At 34.6% G+C, this 22919-nt stretch overlaps 2 protein-coding genes and 1 pseudogene across 2 annotated transcripts; 2 read left to right on the top strand and 1 right to left on the bottom strand.

Annotated features, from left to right (window-relative positions):
• The first annotated feature begins 4384 nt into the window (after positions 1-4384).
• On the top strand, positions 4385-6363 carry LOC104814317 (annotated as a pseudogene).
• Positions 6364-11446: 5083 nt separating this feature from the next.
• On the top strand, positions 11447-13366 carry LOC104814316 (phospholipase A1-Igamma1, chloroplastic). The gene has a single exon (XM_010542306.2). It carries the CDS (start codon positions 11738-11740, stop codon positions 13343-13345), a length of 1608 nt encoding a protein of 535 aa, XP_010540608.1. The 5' UTR covers positions 11447-11737; the 3' UTR covers positions 13346-13366.
• A 556-nt stretch (positions 13367-13922) lies between these two features.
• Positions 13923-17724, bottom strand: LOC104814315 (CSC1-like protein ERD4). Its single transcript, XM_010542303.1, has 6 exons — positions 17241-17724; positions 16668-16816; positions 16291-16566; positions 15333-16156; positions 14987-15242; positions 13923-14511 (listed from the first exon to the last, which is right to left on the bottom strand). The coding sequence occupies exons 1-6, from the start codon at positions 17509-17511 to the stop codon at positions 14131-14133; spliced, it is 2157 nt and encodes a 718-aa protein (XP_010540605.1). The 5' UTR covers positions 17512-17724; the 3' UTR covers positions 13923-14130.
• Positions 17725-22919: the final 5195 nt, after the last annotated feature.

Raw genomic sequence — 22919 nt, 5'->3', positions numbered from 1 at the left:
ATGAATGTGTGTATGTGTGTGTATCTGTTCATGCAATAGTTTGGCTTATCACACTTGACGGTCTGACCATGCAATATAATATATGTATATATATATATGGTACACTTTCTGTTACACTTTGGCATACAACTTTACTTCATGGGACCTTGCTTCTAATTAATCCCCAACAAATTTACAACTTTTAAAATCAGAAATAAAAAACACAAGTTTAATTATAACATGTCAAATTTTAATCTAAAATAATCTTGTGCAAGATTTTACAATTATTGGAGATTTTCATGTATCACATGGAATATAGTTAAAACTCAAAACTCAAAATCGAAAATCCAAAATTCATAACTAAACTACAGTTTCATCCAATTACTAATATTTGGTTTATACATCTGGGCATATTATAAAATTTGCTTTCACACCTAATTATTAATTAGTTGGTTTTTTAGGTTAATTAAATGTAAAGTTATTGATTACTAATCTACATATCTATCATGAAAACTCTAAAGTTTATATTAAATATTTTGTGAAAATATCATTTCACTAAATATAACTTATTAGAAAAAAAAAAGGAAATGTTATGTAACATTTCATGTTGTAGGACCACAACAATGCCCAAATGTCGCCGCCAGTCTCCCTCACATCCTATGCTTTTGTTTTCTTTTTTGTACTGTTTTCAATATCTCTCTGCTGCACGTTAGTGTTAATATTCCCACTAATTGGACCGTATTTCATTTTTTTTGTCAAATGATATTTAAATAAAATAGTATATAAATAAATATTTTTCGGCCTATTTAATTACTTGTATTTTTCTTTTTTATTTTGTGATTTGAACCTACTCCCATTATCAGTATACCAATAAATACTGTTTAATTATACAATATCTCATATGTGTATACCTACCTACGTAGAGACATATGCAATGTTTTGAATTACGCTGAAAAGCGTTTAACAAATTTTCATATATTAATGTTATTTTTAGGGAATCTTTCACTTTTAATATATATATCCCAAATAAAATAAAAACTATCAAATCTTCGGTTGATGAAATGATAATTTTTTCAAAAAAATATCATATTTGATTTTTTAGATACTTCTGATTTATTTTACCGTTCATATTAAATTATGATTCAAACAATTTCTTTGACAATTCAATTTATTTGGATGTGTGTGTGTGTATATATATATATATATATTGAAAGATTATTATCCTTTAATTTCAAGAAAACTTCATAATCTATATATAGGTGATGCTAATACAAAGTCAGAAGCCTCGAGTGCAGTCACTGTAAATTATAATTGAAAATTGAGAGAACCGAACCACGAAAACAAAAGGGCACGGTGTTTGGAGTGCCTCTGACTCTCTCCAAGGGTTTAAAAACCTGGCTTTCGCATTTACTACTTTGCCCCTCTATGGCCGCACATTTCAAGATTCTATTCAATTTATCAAAAACATACAGTAAAGATTCTTGAATTAAAATAAAACTCAGGTGTCATTGTATTCTTTAGAAATTTTGTATAAAACTCTCTCTCTCTCTCTCTCATCATTTTTTTTATAATCCAGAAATTAACCAAATTTTTTATCCAACTATAATTTTAGAGGGTTAGGGAAGTACAAGTGAATACCCTTTTCATGCTTGGATTTGAATCATAATAAAAATTAGGGTTGGCCATTTCGAATTTTGGTTCGAGTTCGGTTATTTCGGTTATAGAAAAACTATAATCATTCGATTTTTATATAAACTTCGATTCGGTTTCGATAAAAAATTCATTTTTTCAAAGAAATTATCAGCTTTTTCAGTTATTTTTTATTCAGTTTCGGTTTCGGTTATTTTGGGTTTAAAAAAATCATAACATTTCGGTTTTGATATCGGTTTCGATTCGGATACGGTTATATCTTATTCGATTCGGTTCGGTAAAATTATTCGATTAATAACCGAAATGGTCACCCCTAATAAAAACATAATTTTTATTTTCTTTTACCATTAAACCATCCAAATTTTTTTTGGTTTATAAACCATCCAAATTTGGGTACTCTCATCTTTGTTTTAAGCATTGGAAATGTCTCTACAAGCCTAACATTCGTGTGGAGTGTTAATTTGGATATATGGGTCTATGTTCTCTTTAATCTTTTCACCAAAAAAAAAAAGAGTTCTCATTAATCTTGAAATATATTTAGATATTCTCGTGCGCCTAACGATGTTTTTAAAAACTCTAGATAATAATATTCAGACATCCAAAAATAAAAATTATAATATAGTTTTGGGTTGAGAAGAATACATAAATATAAATCACCCTATACGTCTGAATTTGAATGGCTAGACACGAGGTAGATGTCGGCCGTTTATACAAAATATGGAAAACGTACCGTATCATCGAGTACATGATGAAATTGTTGCCAGTTATATAATATTCTTCAACTTGTAAACAAACGAACATATTACGGATATTCTAACCAAGACACATTGTACATTTAATTATCTTCTCCATAAAATAGGTATTCAAGATCTATATATGTTATAATTTAAAGGGTATTATAGATATACATGACTATATAAATTTTTTTTTTTATATTGGTGATGTCCATGAAAATGTTAACTCTTATACTAAATGATATTCTAATTAACAACTATAAATGTGTACATGATTTTTTTCCCGTTTGACTATTACCATAAATTCAAGTTATTCAACATGTCAGTTTAGAATGTTTTTGTTGCATTTATTTGTTGTAAATACAATGTACTGACACTGAGTATTCAAAGCATTGTAATATGGTGGGATATATATATATATATATATATATATACACGTATATGGATGTCAATGGTTCGTATGTGTCGTACTTCTGATTGTCCTTTGACGACAAAGGACTATGGAAGAACAAACTTATGCTTGCAAATTCAGCTACGTTTCTCATCTATTCTCCATTCGTTTATTTCTCTCCCCTCGTTTTCACTCTTTACAGACACATTATAATTTTTAACACGAGTTTGATTTTTTTTTTTTATAATCGAATTTCTATTTTTTTTGTTAAAGAATTTATAATTTTTTTCATACAATAAAAACATTCAAACTATAGAGAAAACTCACACAAATATAAAATTTTCATAATTATTTCTTAAGAAAACTACATTTTCATGTCTAAATTATTTATAACCGAATGTGTACTTGTACGTTGTCGGAAATATGACATATCGCTTTCGCGAGTAATACACCACTTTTGATGTTGGACTTACAAGAATTTAAAACCAATAGTGTTTCATAAAAAAAAAACAGAACAATTAGGTTTAAAATTAATAACTAAATTCGATACGATTTGACTTGTCCGAGCCATAGGATATAATTAATAACATAATATTCTATGGTCGAATTATCTGTTAAATGTGTTGCATAATGGATATAATTAATTCTGATATCGAATTAGAGGACCGTATCATTAGGGCAAAAAATCATAGAGTTTCAATAGTCGATAACCCTATAGTTTACTCGATCATGGGTGGGTATTATCATTTTTTAAAATAAAAAAAAATTACCAGTAAACTAACAAATTTTTTCATCCAATAATGTAGAGCAAAGCTCTATCATTGTTATCTTGTCGTATGATTATTTAACAGACAAATTTAAGAAGTTTAGTATGCAATTGAAATGTATTATTCAACAAAACAAAATTGACAAAGGAGGACATGAACAAGTGTTGATAAGACAATGCGACATGGTTGAAACAACATCATATACAAAAGACCAAAAACCAAAATTACCATCACTTATTATTTCATATCTATCTATCTATATATATACGTTACATTTTTTATGGTGTTATGTTTTAAAATCTAAAATATTATGTATTTCATAATCCAAATTTTATAAATCGTGCCTTTACTAAAATATAAATAATATAGTCATGATTGGTCGTTAAGTAAGTAGGTTGAAGTGGGATAATGGACATAGGAGCTGTGGGATGAAGTAAAAAAGCTGTAAAAGATGAAAAGAAGAAATATGGGTTATATATGTACTGATTTTTCAATTTTTATTTCAACGGTAAAAGTAGAAAAATATGTGTGTAAAAAAAATATTTTTATTATCCGAGCTTTAGTGTTTTTCCCATTTTTTTTAGTTGAAGAAAAGGAGACACGTACCTCTGACACGTGACACCGACTCACACGTGCTGATATGGCTGACGTCATCAAGCGAGCTCTCGCATTATTATTATTTTTTTTGTTAGCGCATATCACACGTTGGAAAAATGTACGCAAAACGTTTATCCCAGATTTCTAACCACGGTTAAAAGAAACCTAACGGGTTTTACCGTTTACGGAATTTTTTACCGTATCCTATGCGCATAAATACCCCCCAACAGCCCACCTTTTCTCTCCCATTTTTTTCTCTCCGCTTCTCTTCGACGTCTTCCTTTTTATATTTTTCTGAGTAATCGTACGGAAACTGCGAAGATCAAATGTTCGTCAAAAGTGAATCTGTTGCATCTCAGTCACTCTGTTTCTGTTGATTCAATCTCTGCTTCGGATTCCAACTTCTTTGTTTGATCGGATCTAGTTCGAATTTTCGTCCATAATGCGTAAATCGGACGGCGAGATGAGCTTAGAAGCGACGAACTCGCCGATCAGCAGCGGAACAGAGAGCTGCAGCCGTCGCCCGCCGCGGAGGAGGAGAGCTGTCTCTCGCTGAAACCTCACCGATCGTCGGATTTCGCCTACTCGGAGATCCGGCGGCTGCGGAAACACGGCCTGACCTTCCGAGATTTCCGCCTCATACGGAGGATCGGCGCCGGAGACATCGGAACGGTCTACCTCTGCTGTCTCTCCGGAAGCGACGACGATCGGCGGGAAGCGACGACGATCGGCGGCCGTATTTCGCGATGAAGGTTGTGGACAAGGAGGCGTTGGCGATGAAGAAGAAGACGCACAGAGCGGAGATGGAGAAGAAGATCCTGAAGATGCTCGATCACCCGTTTCTTCCGACTCTGTACGCCGAGTTCGAAGCCTCGCATTTCTCGTGCATCGTCATGGAATATTGCTCCGGCGGAGATTTGCACTCTCTCCGCTACAAACAGCCTCATCAGAGATTCTCCCTCTCCTCCGCAAGGTACTCATTTCAATTTCACTCTCTGCAATTTCCAATTATTGAATAAAAAATGGTAATTTAGTAAAGAATAGCTAGTGATAATTTAATTTCCTATATTTTAATTAAGTGGATAATGGCTAAAGATGGAAAAAATGTACATGTTGTGCGCATTAATTCAGTACATATTTTGTTTGCCATCTGAGCCGTGCCGTTCTTATCGTTTTCTGTTCCACATTTTCCAAACAGTTTTTCTCATCATCAAATCATTTTTGCCGAAAAAATAAAATAATTTTCTTCATTGTTGAAAATTGTTTGCGTAAATTTCAGATTTTACGCCGCCGAAGTTCTCGTCGCATTGGAATATCTGCACATGCTGGGTATAATCTACAGAGATTTAAAGCCTGAAAATATCCTGGTTCGGTCCGATGGTCACATTATGCTCTCTGACTTTGACCTCTCTCTCTGCTCGGATTCAATCGCAGCCGTTGAATCCACGTCATCATCGCCGGAATCCTCCGCCTCCGGCGGTCAACCCTTCTCCGTCCGTTCGCCGCGTCCGTTCACAAAACTCTCTCGTCTCTTCCACCGAGTCCTCCGGTCCAAGAAGGTTCAGACACTCGAACCGAACCGGCTCTTCGTCGCCGAACCGGTCACCGCCCGATCCGGTTCGTTCGTCGGTACGCACGAGTACGTGGCGCCGGAGGTCGCATCCGGTGGGTCCCACGGAAATGCCGTCGACTGGTGGGCCCTGGGGGTGTTCATCTACGAGATGGTGTACGGTCGGACCCCGTTCGGTGCTCCGACCAATGACATCACACTCCGGAACATCGTAAAGAAGCCGTTGAATTTCCCGACAGAATCTCCGGCGACTATGTTGGAGCTCCACGCGCGTGATTTAATCACGGGTTTGCTGAACAAGGACCCGGATAAGCGGCTCGGGTCTCGTCGTGGCGCGGCGGAGGTGAAGGTCCATCCTTTCTTCAAACGTATGAACTTTGCTCTGATCCGTACGATCACGCCGCCGGAGATTCCTTCCGCCGGCGGAAGGATTATTCGGAAAACGGCGACGTTTTGTCATAGTGGTGGTGGCGGGAGTAAATCGACGGCGTTTGATTGCTTTTGAATTCTAACGGCTGAGATTTCGCCACGTGTAAGTCGGCTGTGCCAGGTTTTTGGTCACTGGCATGTCACGGTAGCTGTTTAGCTGTACATACTATTTTATTTTGTATTTTTCCTTCTAATTTCAAACTGGAAGATTAGCTTATATAATATTATGGATATCGTAAATGTGATTTACTGCCATCCTTTATCGCAACTTCAAAAATATCATAACGTAATATTGATCAATATTCCAAAAAAATATTAGATATGGTTCTCGCGCGATAATACTGTTCTAAATACAAATGATTATTATATAATAATATTATTAAATTTTGCTAGGACCGTATTAGTATGACAATCAATTATACGCTACTTGACAAAACGTCAAATGGTCGTATCTATTGTAATCATACTACTTGGACAAAGACGGTTCATTACCATGTTTAATACTATAAAACTGAAATCATTATATTTAATCTCAAAGGAAGATAGTCTAAAACGGCGACGTATGAAAAAGGTTATATTCCTTTGTTTGACAATATTTAGTTTGCGGGTCGTAAAATGTCATGGAATGTCAAAAAAAGAAAATAAAATAAAGGATGCTATATTGTATCTATAACGGTAGGAATATATGGCCTATGAAAATGATATTGGCATTTTTTTGCAAAAACCCGACCAAGAACATTTGGGCACGTTCAAAGTCTTAGTCAGAGTTTAGCCATTTTCATGATCTCTTATCCGATTCTGTCTTTTAATATATTTAATAACAATTACTGCAAATATTAACTTTTGATTGCGTAAAGAGGCTGTGTCTATCACCATTAATAATCTTCGAAATATAAATGCGGAAACTAGAAAAAAAAAGAGGAAAATAATAAATTAAATATCCATTTTTCGTACATATTTACTTCAATACAAAATAAACAAGGTTTTGGGATTTTAATGCAGAAGTTGAGAAGAATTTTATGTATTTATTTAGACATTTTCAATTTCTTGTATTTATTCGGATTTTTTTTAATAAATTTATGTATTTAAATAGTTCGTGTGGATAGACAATCGAGTGAAATATTGAAAGTAAAAAAGCTTACTGTAACAGTAAAATCCAATGATTAGTTAATAATTAAGTGACAATGCCTAATGCATATGATTTAGCATGAGAAAAAGGTTAAAAATATCAATGATTAAATAAGGTGGACGATTGCATGTTTTGGACCGTTCATGAATGTTTTGTCTCTCCTGAAACATGGACCACCACAAACAATATTACATCAAGGGTCTGTTGTTAATTATTAACGACGTAAAAATTATCCAAATTTTAATTAGCGAAATAAATAGTGATGCGTGATTGATAATGATATGAAGAATAAAATAAAAAAGTAATAAAATAAAATGAGTTTTTACTGTCTGAACACAAAAGTCAAACTCTCATGGGAAGAAGTGAAGTCGTTGCTTTCTCACAGACCGAGGTTTGAAACTTGTCATATTCCATTCTCACGCGCCTACGTGGACCCGAAGACTTTCCCATGCAATTACACTTTTTTTTATATATAAAACTACTGAAATTTAAATTTATATCGATTTTTTTATAATCTATAGTACAATTCGAAGTGATTGTTCATTAGAAAAACTCATGTGATTGTTGAATAGGAAAAACGAAAGAAAAAAAATTGTTTTGGATGTTAATTTGGATTTGCGGTTCATTAGCGTTAGTTGAAAATGTTAATGGACAAAAAAAAAATCACACTATGATAGGAGATTAATATAATTACATATTGATAAATGTAACTAAGATTAAAATGGACGATTATTTTTCTAATACTTTGATTGCGGAAATAGAGGAGAGCTAAGGACAAAATGAAAAATTCTATCATTAAACTCGTAGAATGTCATCAATTTCTAAATTAATAAATGAATTTTAAAATTTTGTATAAAAATAGTGTCAAATATTTGTATAGTTCCTTTTAATCTTTACAAGATTTATGATTTTACATGACAGTCGGAAATTTTAAAATTTGTGCATTAATATGCCAACAGATTTTGTGGTTTTTTCACTCTAAATAATATAGCAAAATTTATAAATAATAATAACTCAAAATATATATAACTATGTTAAATTTTAAAAAAAGGTATATTAGAATTTTAAATTAAAAAAAAAAAACAAAAGAAGAGGGAAAAATTAATGTAAGTGACAACACATGGGGAGTGTCCAAAGAGGATAAACCTGCCTAGTGCCCACCCGGCACCTCCTCCTGTCCCATTTATGCCACCGTCCCCCTTCTTGTCTTCCCTCTGCCCCACATTCTTATTTACCCAAAAAAATAATTATTTATTTATATATATATATAACAACAGCAAAATCATATGATTAAATTTACCCAAACTATTTTATAAAACTAAACGTCTCTTTCTTCGCTTTCTACATATATGTATACGTCCATTTGCATTTTTGCCAAACGCCATGTCTACGTCTACGTCTACTCGTCGCAATTACAATACGCATCCCATGCATGCGTATGCGTGTTTTGTCTGTATGTATTTTCTGCCACGTGTCAAAATGACACGTAGACGCTTGTGAGAATCTGGTCCAATTACTTGCGCAAGTGAAAAATGTCATAAGTTGAAAAAAATCAAGAAAGCGTACGGAGATTTGACGATGACACCACCAATTATGTCTTAACGGTCACGGAGATTAAGGCACTGTTATTTGTTTTCGCTTTGGAACTCGCTTTTGAAAGAGACGTTGCTTTGTTTCATTTTCTTTAATACATTTTCTATGTTGATTTGGATTAAGCAAATCTTTTTTTTTTATTCATTTCGAAAATTAAGGCATTTATTCTGAAATTATGGAAAATTTATATTATTATTATTATTATCTGTTTAATTTAAATCTTTTTATTTATAACATATAACTCAAATAACAACAAATCTTCAATAATATTTATTCAGATCTCTATCAATTTATTTGAATTTTAAACATACTTCCACAAAATATATGGAAAACTTACCACGTAATCACCGATTAAATGAATATTAATTTTTCAAAATTTTCTTACGAATTTATAAAAACGTCTATAAATTTTAAACCAAATATCTTGCAGAAAATAAAAAAATCAGAGATGTCTTCTGCATTTTTTTTTTTAAATCAGTAGAATATTATGAGCAATCTCAAATATAATAGACACACTCTCGTTAAGCACAATTTATTTAAAAAAACAAAACAAAAATTGCTGACAAAAACGACGTCGCATGGGTAATCTCGATTTCACGAATAGTTAACGTCAAGTTATGGCGCGTGCGTTTCATGAAACTCGTGCTTCCTCAGACCCTTTATAGTATAGTCTTACGTGGTCTACCCTCTGTAAAATCCAGAATCATATTAATTTAATATCTTCATTTAATTTATTGTTTTCATGTGAATCAATAATATTACGAGCTTAGAATTATTTGAATCTATTAAATATATTATTAAAAACGTGTTGGATTTTGGGTTTATAGACAGACTCTGTGGTAGGTGTCGTAACGTCTATGATGATGTGTCTGCTCAGAACCATTTAATGCTAATTCAGACCAAAGTAGTTTTAGTCAGTTTAAGTTTGATCCTCATATTAAATTAAATTATTTTTTTAATTATAATTCAACAGTAAGCAGCCTGTTCATGTTCATAATCTGCAAGATCTGTTCATTTAATTGTTCATGAAACTAATTTAACTGAAATTTTAAGTTCGTATGTCATATATTATGAGACATTTATCCATTTAAGTATTAAAATTCATTTTTCTATCACATTAAACCAAAAAACAATTCATTTTTCCATGTATACGTATTACGGTTTTTCCTTGGCCGCAATAAGAACAACATTAATAAATCTATAAATCGAAATATAACCGAATAACATATAACATATGGTGTTATAAAAAAAACATATAACATATGATCGTATATAAATAAAATCTGATATAAAATCGATAGATATACCTATCCCCCATAAAATAGAATGCGTATTTGATTTGTACAAAAACAAAATAATCTAATATACATACATATATATATATATATATATACACACACTTGTTGGGCTTGATTTCTCCTGGAGATGGGCCGTTCCATGGATCTTCACTGTTAGGGCCATAAATATATATATATATATATATGTATGTATATATATTTGGATGTTTTATCTCCATTTAATTTCCTAACTTATACTTGGAAATATAAAAATAATTTCTCGAAGTACGCTTAGAGCGATCTATACATATAATATATATACGGTGGATAGGAGAGTACGTTTACAGTGGCATTTCTGTAATATTCAAGGCGAGACGGGGGTAAGAACGAGAGTGAAAACATTCAGCTGGTCAACTGGTCAAACTTTATCCCTGGTCAATAACATTTCCTATTGGTCCATTGTTTTTAAAAATAATTTAATTTCCATGTTAAAAGTGAGTGATGGCCAATTCAATAATGGATACAAAACTACATCCACATTGACCTGTACTGTTGCACGTTGACTGTATTAATTTTATACAATTATATTTGCATATTTATTTGCACGGAGTTAGGTCCCATAATTTCAATCCATATATAGGATTTTCGTATATGCATTCTGTATCATCCATATTTTACTTCGATCAAATTAAAATTTAACGACAAACAAGTATTTCAAAGATAGATAACATTATTTAATCCATACCATTTAAACCATATATCAAAGCAATTACCGGCGCAAATATTTTTTTTTTATTTTTTTTCGAAAATATTTTTATTACCTGTCTAATAACACACTATTTCCGTATAATTACCGCGGGGAATATTTTTTTTATGTTCTTTAATTTTATGAAAAGCGGACCTTCGAATGATGAAATAATTCGGTCCGACAAAAAGTTAAACTTGTTACCGAACGAAAAGCCGGCAGACGAGACTTATGCAATTTATATATACATATAAAATTTCATTTCTATAGCAGCCCTAAATAATTTCAGCCTTCGGGATGCCAACGTCAATATTGGCATTATATTATAATATATTATATATTACATAAAATAAATAAATGCAAGGATAAGCCGTCTGTGTACCATAAAGTAGGATGTGTGGTGTGTATTCGAATATGGAGTTGATGACAAGTTGCCTAAAAACCGGAACATGGATAGAAAGTTTCTCGGTTCGGTAAACCATAAACCGGAGTTCGATTATATCAATTACCAATTCATTGATTCAAAACCGTAAAACATCCCAACCAAACCAGACATTTAAGTACTCAAACCGATGTAAACCGGTCAGTGGTTGAACCAAACATAACTTGACGACGTGAGTTGGCGTGTTCAAAGAAAATTAAACGAGTCAAGCTTTTGTTCTTTGTCCAAGAACATTAGAATCTTCCAAGAAGTTGTCCACGAATATATATATATATATATATATATAAATAGATATATATAGCGCATCGATATCATTCTCAAATCGGCAACACAACTTCACCCCCTCCTCCTCCTCATTCATCATCACAATCATCAATCATCAATCATCACCATCATCACCATCTTCTTCTTCTTCATCATCATCATAATCCGCCATGGAATTATCACCGATGAGAAAATTACCGGCGAAGAAGCTAACAAGACGAAGAACGAAAAGGGTGTGGAGGTTGAAGCTTAAGCTGACGTGGAACGCCGTGAAGAGGTCACTGTTATCAACCATACCCAAGAACCGGGTCGGGTTTCATCTTCCGGGTTGCGTGTCAACCAAGAAGCAACTCTCACTCGTAAACCCTAGTAATGATCAAGAACTCGCCCTCGTGGCCCAAAAGATCAACGATTCCGACAAAAACTCGTCCGGTCCGACCAAAACCCTAGCCTTTCTCCTGCAGTTACCGAAATACTCCGCCTTGGATTTCATAGACCGAGGAGATCTAATGACTCCAGCAGCTTCACCTAGAGAGAATATATCGAAAATGTGGAGAGAGATTCACGGTTCGAACAACTGGGAGAATCTTCTCGATCCTCTCCATCCATGGCTGAGAAGGGAGATCATCAAGTACGGCGAATTCGTTGAAGCCGTGTACGATTCTCTCGATTTCGACCCGTTATCCGAATTCTGCGGAAGCTGTAGATACAACAGGAACAAGCTCTTTGAAGAGCTTGGCTTGGCCAGACATGGTTACAAGGTAACAAAATACATTTACGCCATGTCGCACGTCGATGTTCCACAATGGTTCTTGAGATCTGCGTTGGGCGAGACATGGAGCAAAGACTCGAACTGGATGGGGCTTGTCGGCGTGAGCTGCGACAGAGAGTCTCGTCGGATTGGGAGGAGGGACATTGTTGTGGCCTGGCGTGGAACCGTGACTCCGACCGAGTGGTTCTTGGACCTCAAGACGAAGAAAGAGCCGCTGGAGAGGAACGGGACCCACGAGAACGTCAAGGTTCAGAGCGGGTTCCTAAGCATTTACCAGTCGAAAGGGGAGAATACCCGTTACAATAAACAGAGCGCGTCCGAACAGGTGATGGAAGAGATTAAACACATGGTGAAATTTTTCCGAGACAGAGGTGAAGAAGTGAGCGTGACCATAACCGGGCATAGCCTAGGAGGAGCATTAGCACTTCTCAACGCCTACGAGGTTGCGAGAGACATTCCAGCGCTATCCAACATCTCTGTGATCTCATTCGGAGCACCGAGGGTAGGTAACTTGGCGTTCAAGGAACGTCTTAACCATCTCGGCGTGAAGGTTCTACGGGTAGTGAACAAGCAAGACATAGTCCCGAAACTCCCGGGAATCGTCTTCAACAAAATCCTCAACAAGATCAACCCGATAACTTCGAGGCTCAACTGGGTCTACCGCCATGTCGGGATCCAGCTAAAGCTCAACGTCTTCAAATCGCCATACTTGAAACAAGATTCAGACCTCGCAGGTTGCCATAACTTGGAAGTGTATCTCCATGTCTTGGATGGGTTCCACAGCAAGAAATCCAAGTTTAGGGTTAACGCCAGGAGAGACGTTGCGTCGGTGAATAAGAGCACTGATATGTTGATGGATGAGCTGAGAATACCGGAGTTTTGGTACCAAGTGGCTCATAAGGGTTTGATTCTGAACAAACAAACCGGCCGATGGGTTAAACCGTGTCGCCGGCCAGAGGATATTCCTTCGCCGTTGCCGGTGGGAACACTGGAGGTTCCGTGGTGAATTCCGACAGAATTTTTTTTTTTTTTTCATCGATTCGATTTAACCGACAATTTACCCAATCGTCTAAAACATGTAAAGACTGGCTTATATGAAGTTTAAGTTCAAAATCATTTGAGTCATATTTGTTAATTCCCAAACATATGCAGAAACGAGAGAAAAAACAAATATTCCTAGTTTTTTTTTTTCAACAAGACATATGTATGCAATGCAAAACATGAGACACAATAAAACCAATAGCGATCATTAGAGCGTCCCCCAGACTTGAATTATGCATCGTCCCGATGTTAAATACTCGTCCGAAAAAAACATAACCATGGAATTCACAAGAGTTTAGGGTTCAAAATATACCTCGTGATATCGCACTGTACCTTACCGTATGTGGTAGACCAGGTTATATAATGATCGCATGACAAAATTTTTTTTTTTTTTTTTTTTTTGAGTTTTCATTAGTTTTGTTCATACGTTCTTCTTCTGCAACTTTCCGTGAAGAATGCTGTCTGAAATTCTGCAGCTTATGTTGTAATGATCAAACATCTGTCCCTCTTTCTCGGTATTTTTTCTTATTGAAACGCAGACATAGACAGTTTCGAAACTGATACGTAGAATGTTAAAAAGTTTCACATCTACAGAGACAGACCTTACAACAATCAAAGAAGAGAAGAATCTAAACCCTAATCACATTCAAACTTCCTATAAAACAACATCAGTCTATATATAATTCCCACAAGCAAATCTGATACAAAAACCCGAAAAAACCCTAAAAACACAAGACAGTTTTGCAGTCATCAAACAGCGGAAGAACCTGTTAACTGGCACCGAGACAATGCTCCTTCGAACTGGTGATCATCTGGTTTATGGCAGCTCAAGCATGTCGGAACATATGACCTGAACACCTGCTCGAGGTTCGGAGTTTCTTTCAGTTCACGGCAAGCGACTTCGAGGGCAGTGTGTTTGAACGCTAGGTAGAATTTCTTGCTGCAGACATATGCGAAGATCAGAGTGATGACGATGAGAGGGATCACGAGGACAGCGTAGACGAATATCTTAGCGCCCAAGTAACCGAACATGGTTACTTGGAACAGAAGCAACGCGGCCAGAATCCGCGTGTGGATGTGAGGCCACATTTGCCCATAGCTCTCGTACGATGGGACGTATACCTTCAACGCCTGCAAAAGTATAATGATCGTTAGGATCTCTATATACATGAACCCGATTTGACCTAAACCTTATCAATATTAGGGGTGGGCATAGATGGATTATCCGAGATTTTTCGAGTTATCCCTATATCTGAACAATTAGATCTCATGTGATATTACCTGATTCGATCTAAACGGATACCCAAAAATTGGTACCTATGAATCCGAGTTTAAAAACGAAATCTCGATTTTCTTCAAAATAAATATCATATTCGGGTTGAATATCTGAATTCTTTGGCTTAGGCGAACCCGAATCCGAAATTTCAATAGGTTTATGTGTAATATCTCTGAATTTTGGGGGCAAAAGTACCATTTTACTATTCATTCGAGTATCCACGGATAATACCCAATCTTGACCCTAATTACCCAAACTCGAACTCAATTTTTAGATTTTACTCGCATTATAACTCGATCTTATTCTAATAAAGGAGAAGTGAGATCTCACCTGATTTCTGAGGATGAGCCAACCTAAACCGAAGTAGGTGACGCCGAAAGGGATGATGAGAGGAGCGATAACCGAGTAACAAAATGTGATCGTGAGGACGAGCATATCGCCGGGAACCCGAGTCGCATAGCTCAAGTCTCCCGGAAACCAAGCATCTTTCACCTCTGCTTCGGTTTTGCATAGATACTTCTTCTTCAAGTGGAATATGATCAAAGGCACAATCCGGGATAGCTCAAGGCCATATCCGACAAAGAATCTAAAGCAAGAATCAGAAAGAAAGACGGGTTAACGAACAGATTTCGGGACGAAGGATGATATGAAAGTGTCGTAGATCGGGAAAACTCACTTGAGAGCAACGTAGGTCAAGAAGAAAGTCGCGCTCCTGGGGAGACTGGTCGCTAATATGGAGATGATGGAGTTAGGGTTCTTCTCGACTTTCTTCAGCGTATCGAAAAGTGTCCCACTAATGGTGACACCGATGAACACATTCAACACCGAGAAGTAGAAGTATTTTCCCGAGGCAGCTCTCTGGGCGTGGCTCTCAGAAGGAATACCCTCGGCCTTGGAGAGAAACAATAGAAGCTTTGGTAGCATTGCCAAGAAGACGATCAACGTGATCTGAGGAAGGTAAGCCTCCAAAATGGTTCTGAGAAAGGTTATATTCACAATCGGCTTAATGAACGGAAGAATCTTCTGGAGATTCTTGAGAGTGGTGATACCCGAGATGAATGTTATCGGGATCATGTAGAACAGTATCGTGAGAGCAACGATGAAGTAAACTACGTATTGCCGGATTTGCCTCGGGAAGAACTTGATGTTGAGATTCTTCCAGATGATCTGGCGTGACTCGGGAGCCTCGATCACCGTCCACTTGTCAACCGTCTGACAATGCAGAGACTGAGCAGCCGAAGCAGCAGCCACTCGGTTAGTGAAAAAAACCAATGCAGCGTTCTGCTGCTTCTCTCTGAGAGTGGATTTCTGCTCTTCTTCTAGTTTCCGTACCATTTCATCAATTTTCTCGGTGTAGTAATCGATGCTATCTACTTGTTCACCGACTAATCCGAGGAAACCGATTTTGTTCGTTGGTCGTTTCTTCGTCTCTGCATATATAGCTTCTGTCCGGGCAAGCTTCTTCTCGTAACCTTCCAATTCTTCCGAAATCTTGTTAGCCTACATTAACACAGAAGCAAGATTGAAAGAAAAAACTCGATAAAGATCGAAGCTTTGAACAAAATAGGCACTATTAAACTGAGAAAGGAAGAAACTTTAGGACAGAAAAAAAACGTATGTACGTATGTATATACCTTGCTGTTTTCTGTGACGACGAGTGATCTGTAGAACGTTTCCGGGTATATCTCTCTAAAGTACGAATCGACAAACTCCTTCTGGGTCTGACCACTAGGAGGAGGAGGCAAATCCCTGGCAAGGATGGCGAATTGCTCGGGTTTTACCTCGGAAGCCATTAGAGCTTGAGCTCTCAGCTCAGAGACATGCTGATACGCTTTCCATAGCAGGAAATAAGTGACAACGGAGATCCAGTAAACTGCAGCCAAGAACGCCCAAAGCCTCGGGCTTGATTTCTGAAAATGACAGGCAGAAACAAAACACGATTAAAACCCAGAAACCATAATCGAAAGGAGACAAAGACAAAAGAGAGAAACCAGATGGGTTATGTAGTTACAGAGATGTTCCCCATAGATAAGTTGTCGAGTTGGCTGAAAGTTCCATTGCTTGTGGAGTCTGTGATCTTCTTTATGCCATCATCTGTGGCGGCGAGGGGTAATAGAACTGGCAAGAGAATGACACCAGACAGAACCAGTATCCCCAGAACTACAAAAAAAAAAAAGACATAAGAAACATTGGTTTGTGCCCTGAGAGCTCGAAAGATTGCAAGATATAATGGCCAAGGACCAACACAAAATCACCTTCAAAAGCATCAGGTGGTAAACACAGAGCAAAAGGCCGATAAAGATACAAACAAAAAACTTCTTTTTTGGTAAAACGAATTTTAAAAATGCCACCGACAAATACAAATCTGCAAAGAAAGGGCAGTTATAGTTTCTCCTGAAAGTTGAGATTTCTACAGATCTCCATTGCTACTGGAATCAAAGCCAAAACATCAAAATATTTCTTGTGTTCGAACCCAAATCAGAACCAACGAAATCCATCAAACCCTGAATCCAAATCCATCCACCCACTGATTATCCTCTCAGATCACACACATATACACATATATATAGAGAGAGAGACGAACCAGTGCCGAGGAAGACGAAGTAAACGGCGGTATCGACACCGGACATGGTGATGACATCTTGTTCGGAGGAAGACAAGGATTCACGGATCCAAGCGAAGGGGTTCCGGGTCAAGGACCTGCCTTCCCACGGATCCATCCCTTTGAGAATCCGATTCGGGTAATAAACGACGGCGTTTCCTGGTTTCCGTGAGAGCCAAGTGAATAGAAACATGAGAACGACGAATAGCACGCAGGATGTCCCCAAGGACACCAGAAACGACTCAAATTCCATCTGGGTTTTCTGTCTGCAGAATCTCTCTCTTGCTGTGTTGTTTCTTCTTCAGTTTCAGGGTAGATTCGGTCGGAGAAAGAGGAAAAGTAGCCGTTCGAAAGCGAAAGAGGAGAGTAACCGTAAATGGGGAGAAAGAGAGAGTGTGTCCCTTCTTCTTCCTTCTGAGTGAAAGTTTTGATTTTTTTTTCCACAAAATAAAAGAAAGTTTTGAGTTTTTTTTCCCTGGATTTGATTTTGATTAATAAGAAAGTTATATATATATATATATGTGTGATTTTATATGAAAATGAAAAGCGACGTGAGAGCAGAGTGAAGAGCGTGTTTCGGAGAGAAGGAAGACATGTGTTGAACTCTGAGACAAGCAAAGTACCCTAATCCATGGAAGTCGCTTTACCCCTTGGTTTTCCCTTTTTTTTAAAAAAAAAAATATATATATTAAAAAAAAAAGGGAAACGCAAGGGGTAAAGTTAAAATAAAAATAAAAAGAAAAAAAAACTTTTGCTGATAATTGCGTAGAGGCCCCCAAATTATACTTAAACACCGAATTCTTCCCCTATAAATTCAAAGGGTGTCGATCTCATTGGGCGTGATTCATGTGATATAATATTATCCACTTTAAATACAATGGAAAACTGATATTTTATATTTAGACCATTCATTATGCAATTTTTTAAATAACTCCATATCTAAGTTTGATGCATATAACTATAAATAGATACATATTATTGGTTGCCGACGAGAGAGAGCAAAAGCCAAGTTTACGTGCCACGTAAGCATTATAAGTTCTGAGATTTGGATTTGCCGACAGAGTGACAGAAACTAAAGTGGGCCCCACCTTATCTAACTCCGCGTTTAATGTCGGCCCTTTCGATTTCGACGTGGTTGCAACACGGTCCATTAGATTTTGGCAGTTGGTTCGATAGAAGATATTTTTGCGTATCAGTTACATCACGTCGACAACCAATCTGACACGTCATCATCCCTACGAGAACATTACTTTTGTTATTATTAATATTTTGCTTTATTAATTTTAAACATAATCACTGTTGCGAACGTTTTATTTTAATCATGGAATCCGTTGGCGACAAATAAAAAAAGAAATGTCATATTTTGTTTTAATACAATATAATGATTGATTTCTCTACTTGTTTAAGTTAAGGTAGTTTAATTAATCACAATATTTATTGTTGCAATAAATATAAAACATCCAACTCCACATTTAATAAAATTAATTTCCTAGAAAATTAATATAGAAATATTACCAAGTGGATATGTTTAAGAGATAACAAGTAGTCCATTTCATATTTTGTATAATCAAATGGTTCCTTCTCGATACGACGTGACTCCTACGAATAGTCTTTTTCTTGGATTTTTTAAAATAAATTTACCATTAAATGCGACGGTGAAAGCACATATAATTTCTTCCCTTCTAAGATTTAATAATTATGTTATGTTATAATGATTAATTTCAAGAACTCGTTGGCTCGTTTCACTGTCTAATCGATATGCAGCTAATAGTTTTGATTTTACAAAAAAAAAAAAGCATAATCATTTGTGAAATATCTTCAACGGAAAATATGATATTAGGTCAAATTTTATAATTTATATTTTCTTAGCCAAACTATCTTCAAGTGAATGTCAGATTGGAAAATAGAAGTGGTTGTCAAACGCCTTTGGTTCACGTTTGGTTTTGGGTCATTGTATTAGTATATGGTTTGAGCGGTTTAGGACCGGTTGATTCGGTTTATATATATTTCGGTTCGGTTATGAGTCGACCGGCAGAAATTCCGGTTTATGATGGAATATGGGCCTTGTAATAAGGATGCTTTAATTTTAATTTTTAAAATTTTGAAGACATTTTTTTTAAAGCAAATATTGAATATAATTGGGCCAACATACAATTTGGGCTCATCTAGTGGTCCGATTAAGATAAATGGGCCTTTGGGCCTTTTATGTTTAAAGTCCATGTACTCTTTTTCAGAAATACAAAGAGGAACTACGTGGTAATTAATTGCAACCATTTATTTATTCACATGCAGAGTTTATTACAATATAAAACACTGGTGTAATTATTCGATTAAATGATTATTATCATTCATACCATTTTATTATAGCTTAGAAAATGTATTTCCCCTGAAATTACGCATGTGAAATTAAATTACATTAAATTAAATCCAAAACGAATATTAAATGGAACAAAACAATGTCTCGTCTCCGTTTGGAAAACATGTTGGACGAAATTGAGCTAAATAATTATCACCTTTATTTATATATTTTATAATTTAATTTGTTTATCTTTCCTCCTCTTTTTGCGTGTGTTAAAAAAAGATGGACCAAAAAGTTAAAGGCACATAATCAGATTTCATAATGCCTTTTTTCTTTGGTAAAAGGTATTTAAAAAAAGAAAGAAAGAAAAATTCAAGTGTTCACACCATCCCATACGATAATTAAGGCAAATAATTTATATGTTTTATTAACATATTTAATATCTGTGATTTTTTTTTCCGATGATGAAAATGACGTACATCATATGTTCAATAAACATAAAAATTAGTGTAACTCCATAAGATCATGTATGACATATTATTTTAATGGACCGTGAACAATTTGCTTACCAAACTTGTAAGATCCATTAGCATTACACTTCACAGATAGGAATCCTATATACAAACCTTTATATTATTCTTCTGTGGCCTACCCCGGTGGATATGATTTCATTGCCAGATCATATGTTACTATATATATACATACATATACACATATACATATATGATTTATTGGACACCCCGCTCTTCACACTTCCCTATCATTCATCGGGCTATTGAATGACTCGATATATTACTTTTTTTTTTGTTAAAGGTATTACTTGATGTATTATTTCTTTGATAGTTTTCATTTTCCCTAATTTATTTAGGTTTATTTGTCTATAGTCGGATCAAGTTATACGATTGATATCAAAATTATAATATACCTTTTATGGTTTATAAATTGTAGCTTTGTAAGAAAAGATTCAGAGTTTTAACACGATATAAACTGTAATATAGATAATAACATAATAAAATATTATATTGTAGTCAAATCTCATATTTGCAATTTCTCCTATATCATTTGAATCTTATATTTGTCGGCCGTCATGCCAAATTCCAGTCTCTTTACATACATACATACATACATACATACATACTACAAATTTATAGGTATATATATTGGTAATACACCGTCAGCTTATTGGTGGGCCCAAATCATAAATGCGCAAAAGGTTCCGTACGTGGTTTTATTGTTTCCTCCATCATTGATACGAGACAGTCAAAACAATTGATGGTTTTGAAATATGCATAATATATGGTATTTTATAAGAGCGAATATATGTATATAGGGTAAATTTGTTTTTAAATTTCTTATAGGACAATGGATTTTTTTTTTGGTTGCGTCCCCTTTTCATATTGTATTATTATAAGTTAAAACATATCGGAATCATACATACATGTATGTATATTATTAATTAGAGTTGAAATTTCAATAATCTCTATGATGAGATATTAAATTATTAGAGAATGGGATATATTTTCGGAAGCTGACGTGACAGAATTGGTCCCTTTGTTGAATGCACTTTCTCTAATCACTTGGATTTCACATTCTCCCAAGTGCATGATGATTGGAATCCATCTAATTGTGTACACACCTATATGTGCGTATATATACGCTGAAATACCAAGTAAATCTCGCTAATTAATTAAATTTAAAAATCTTAAGAATTTAATATCATATAATCCTTATGGCCGAATAAAATTATTCGATTTTCATTAAAAAAAAATTTTGTGGTAGGTTGGGAGGCTAATTAAATTATTTAATTGTAATTGACAGAGAAAGCGAAATTAAAATATCATTATTTAGATTACGTTTGACTATAACTTTTGCATTTGTTAGAATTGCTATATTTGCCTTCAATTAGTACTTTGAAGCACTCTATTTAATCATCATTAATCATTGTTAATGAATCCTTTTAATAACCTCTGTAACCTTTTTTTCTTTGTCAATTTCATCACTTGATTAAGGGTGTGTGGGCCCCTTTGATTTAAAACAGCATAATTAACAATATTATGTTTTTTTTTGTTCACCTTATTTTGTCTTTGTCATGATATAATGCTCTTACGAGGTAACAAGGAAAATCTTTGTTGGTGTGTTTTGTTTAATGTTGTCTTGATTTTACAATTAAGTTTATATAATTCCACTGACCGACCTTAGTTTGCAAAAAGTTAATCCAAAATAATTATAAAATATATGTATTAGAAATTATAGAAAGTTAGAGTTATCTATTATAAAATTATATTTTTAATAAATAAGAAAAACGATATATTATATATATATATATATATGTATCATATAATATCATTGATTAAATGTATCCTATACCAAATCGACATCGGATGAACAATATTTGTAGCTTAGTCTCCTTCATATTCATCTCACAAATATTTATAATTATATGTTCAAGTCCTATTATTTTAATTATACGCTTTTACGAAGATCTCGTAAAAGAAACACAATCACATTCTTATATAGTATTTTTTTTTTCAATACATAAACACGATATTCCACCTACGAAAACTAATTGATTTTCACTGAATAATTTTGATAACAGTATTCATATATATATATATATATATATATATATATATATATATCACAAATAATATTTTAAGCTTGTAATTAATGTAAGATACTATACGATTCCGTATTAATATATCTCAAAGCGTATTTATCACTGTTTTAAACTAACCAATTGAGTTATGCAACAAACTAGTACAGGTTTATATATATATATATAATTTCTAGATCTTGGATTACAATTTAATATTTGGTTTTATGTGCGAACTTGTGGAACCTATTTCTAAAGAAGTGTTCTTTTACTTTAATTTTTCTATTTTTTTTCTTTTTCGGACAAAAGATGGGTCATTAATATGTTCTTACCAACGAAAACATCCTTAAAAGATAAAATATTTCGTTCAAGGTATCTCGTGGAAAGAAAAAAAGAAATTCGTAATTATTTCATTTGTGCCAATCTGCAGCTTTTTATTCTCTTTCATAATGTTTATTTTCCTCTAACATTATGTTAATTACCCTTGTGTAAATATTTTTTTAGAAGTACCCTTGATGTATGATAATAGTTTATAAAATAGTCTATAATGTTTTGAGAAAATAAGTAAAAAATAAAAATGTACAAAAACGTAAGCGACAAAATAAATGTTTTAAAATATAATGGAATAAACGAAATGTGGGCATGTGGGATGGGGCCATGAAGTTCTGATACAAGTGGCAGTCTCCTGCAGGGGACACATGCATGAATTGGTTTTAGGGTTTTTATTTTATCTTCTTTTCACTTGGCATTTATTATTGCAAATACAGAA

This window comes from Tarenaya hassleriana, unplaced genomic scaffold (assembly GCF_000463585.1).
Source record: "Tarenaya hassleriana unplaced genomic scaffold, ASM46358v1 Cleome21, whole genome shotgun sequence".
In the NCBI taxonomy this organism is placed as follows: Eukaryota; Viridiplantae; Streptophyta; class Magnoliopsida; order Brassicales; family Cleomaceae; genus Tarenaya; species Tarenaya hassleriana.
The sequence above is the reverse complement of the archived record's forward strand: the minus strand, read 5'-3'. Positions and strand labels throughout refer to the sequence as shown.

What these genes read in the sequence shown, in the direction of transcription:
- LOC104814316 (XM_010542306.2), top strand. Translation starts at nt 11,738, where the DNA reads ATGGAATTATCACCGATGAGAAAATTACCGGCGAAGAAGCTAACAAGA.
- LOC104814315 (XM_010542303.1), bottom strand. Translation starts at nt 17,511, where the DNA reads ATGGAATTTGAGTCGTTTCTGGTGTCCTTGGGGACATCCTGCGTGCTA. An exon ending in CTTCGTCTTCCTCGGCACTG is followed by an intron (nt 16,817 to 17,240) that starts GTTCGTCTCTCT and finishes TTTTTTTTGTAG; the next exon opens with TTCTGGGGATACTGGTTCTG. An exon ending in TCGTCACAGAAAACAGCAAG is followed by an intron (nt 16,157 to 16,290) that starts GTATATACATAC and finishes GTGTTAATGTAG; the next exon opens with GCTAACAAGATTTCGGAAGA.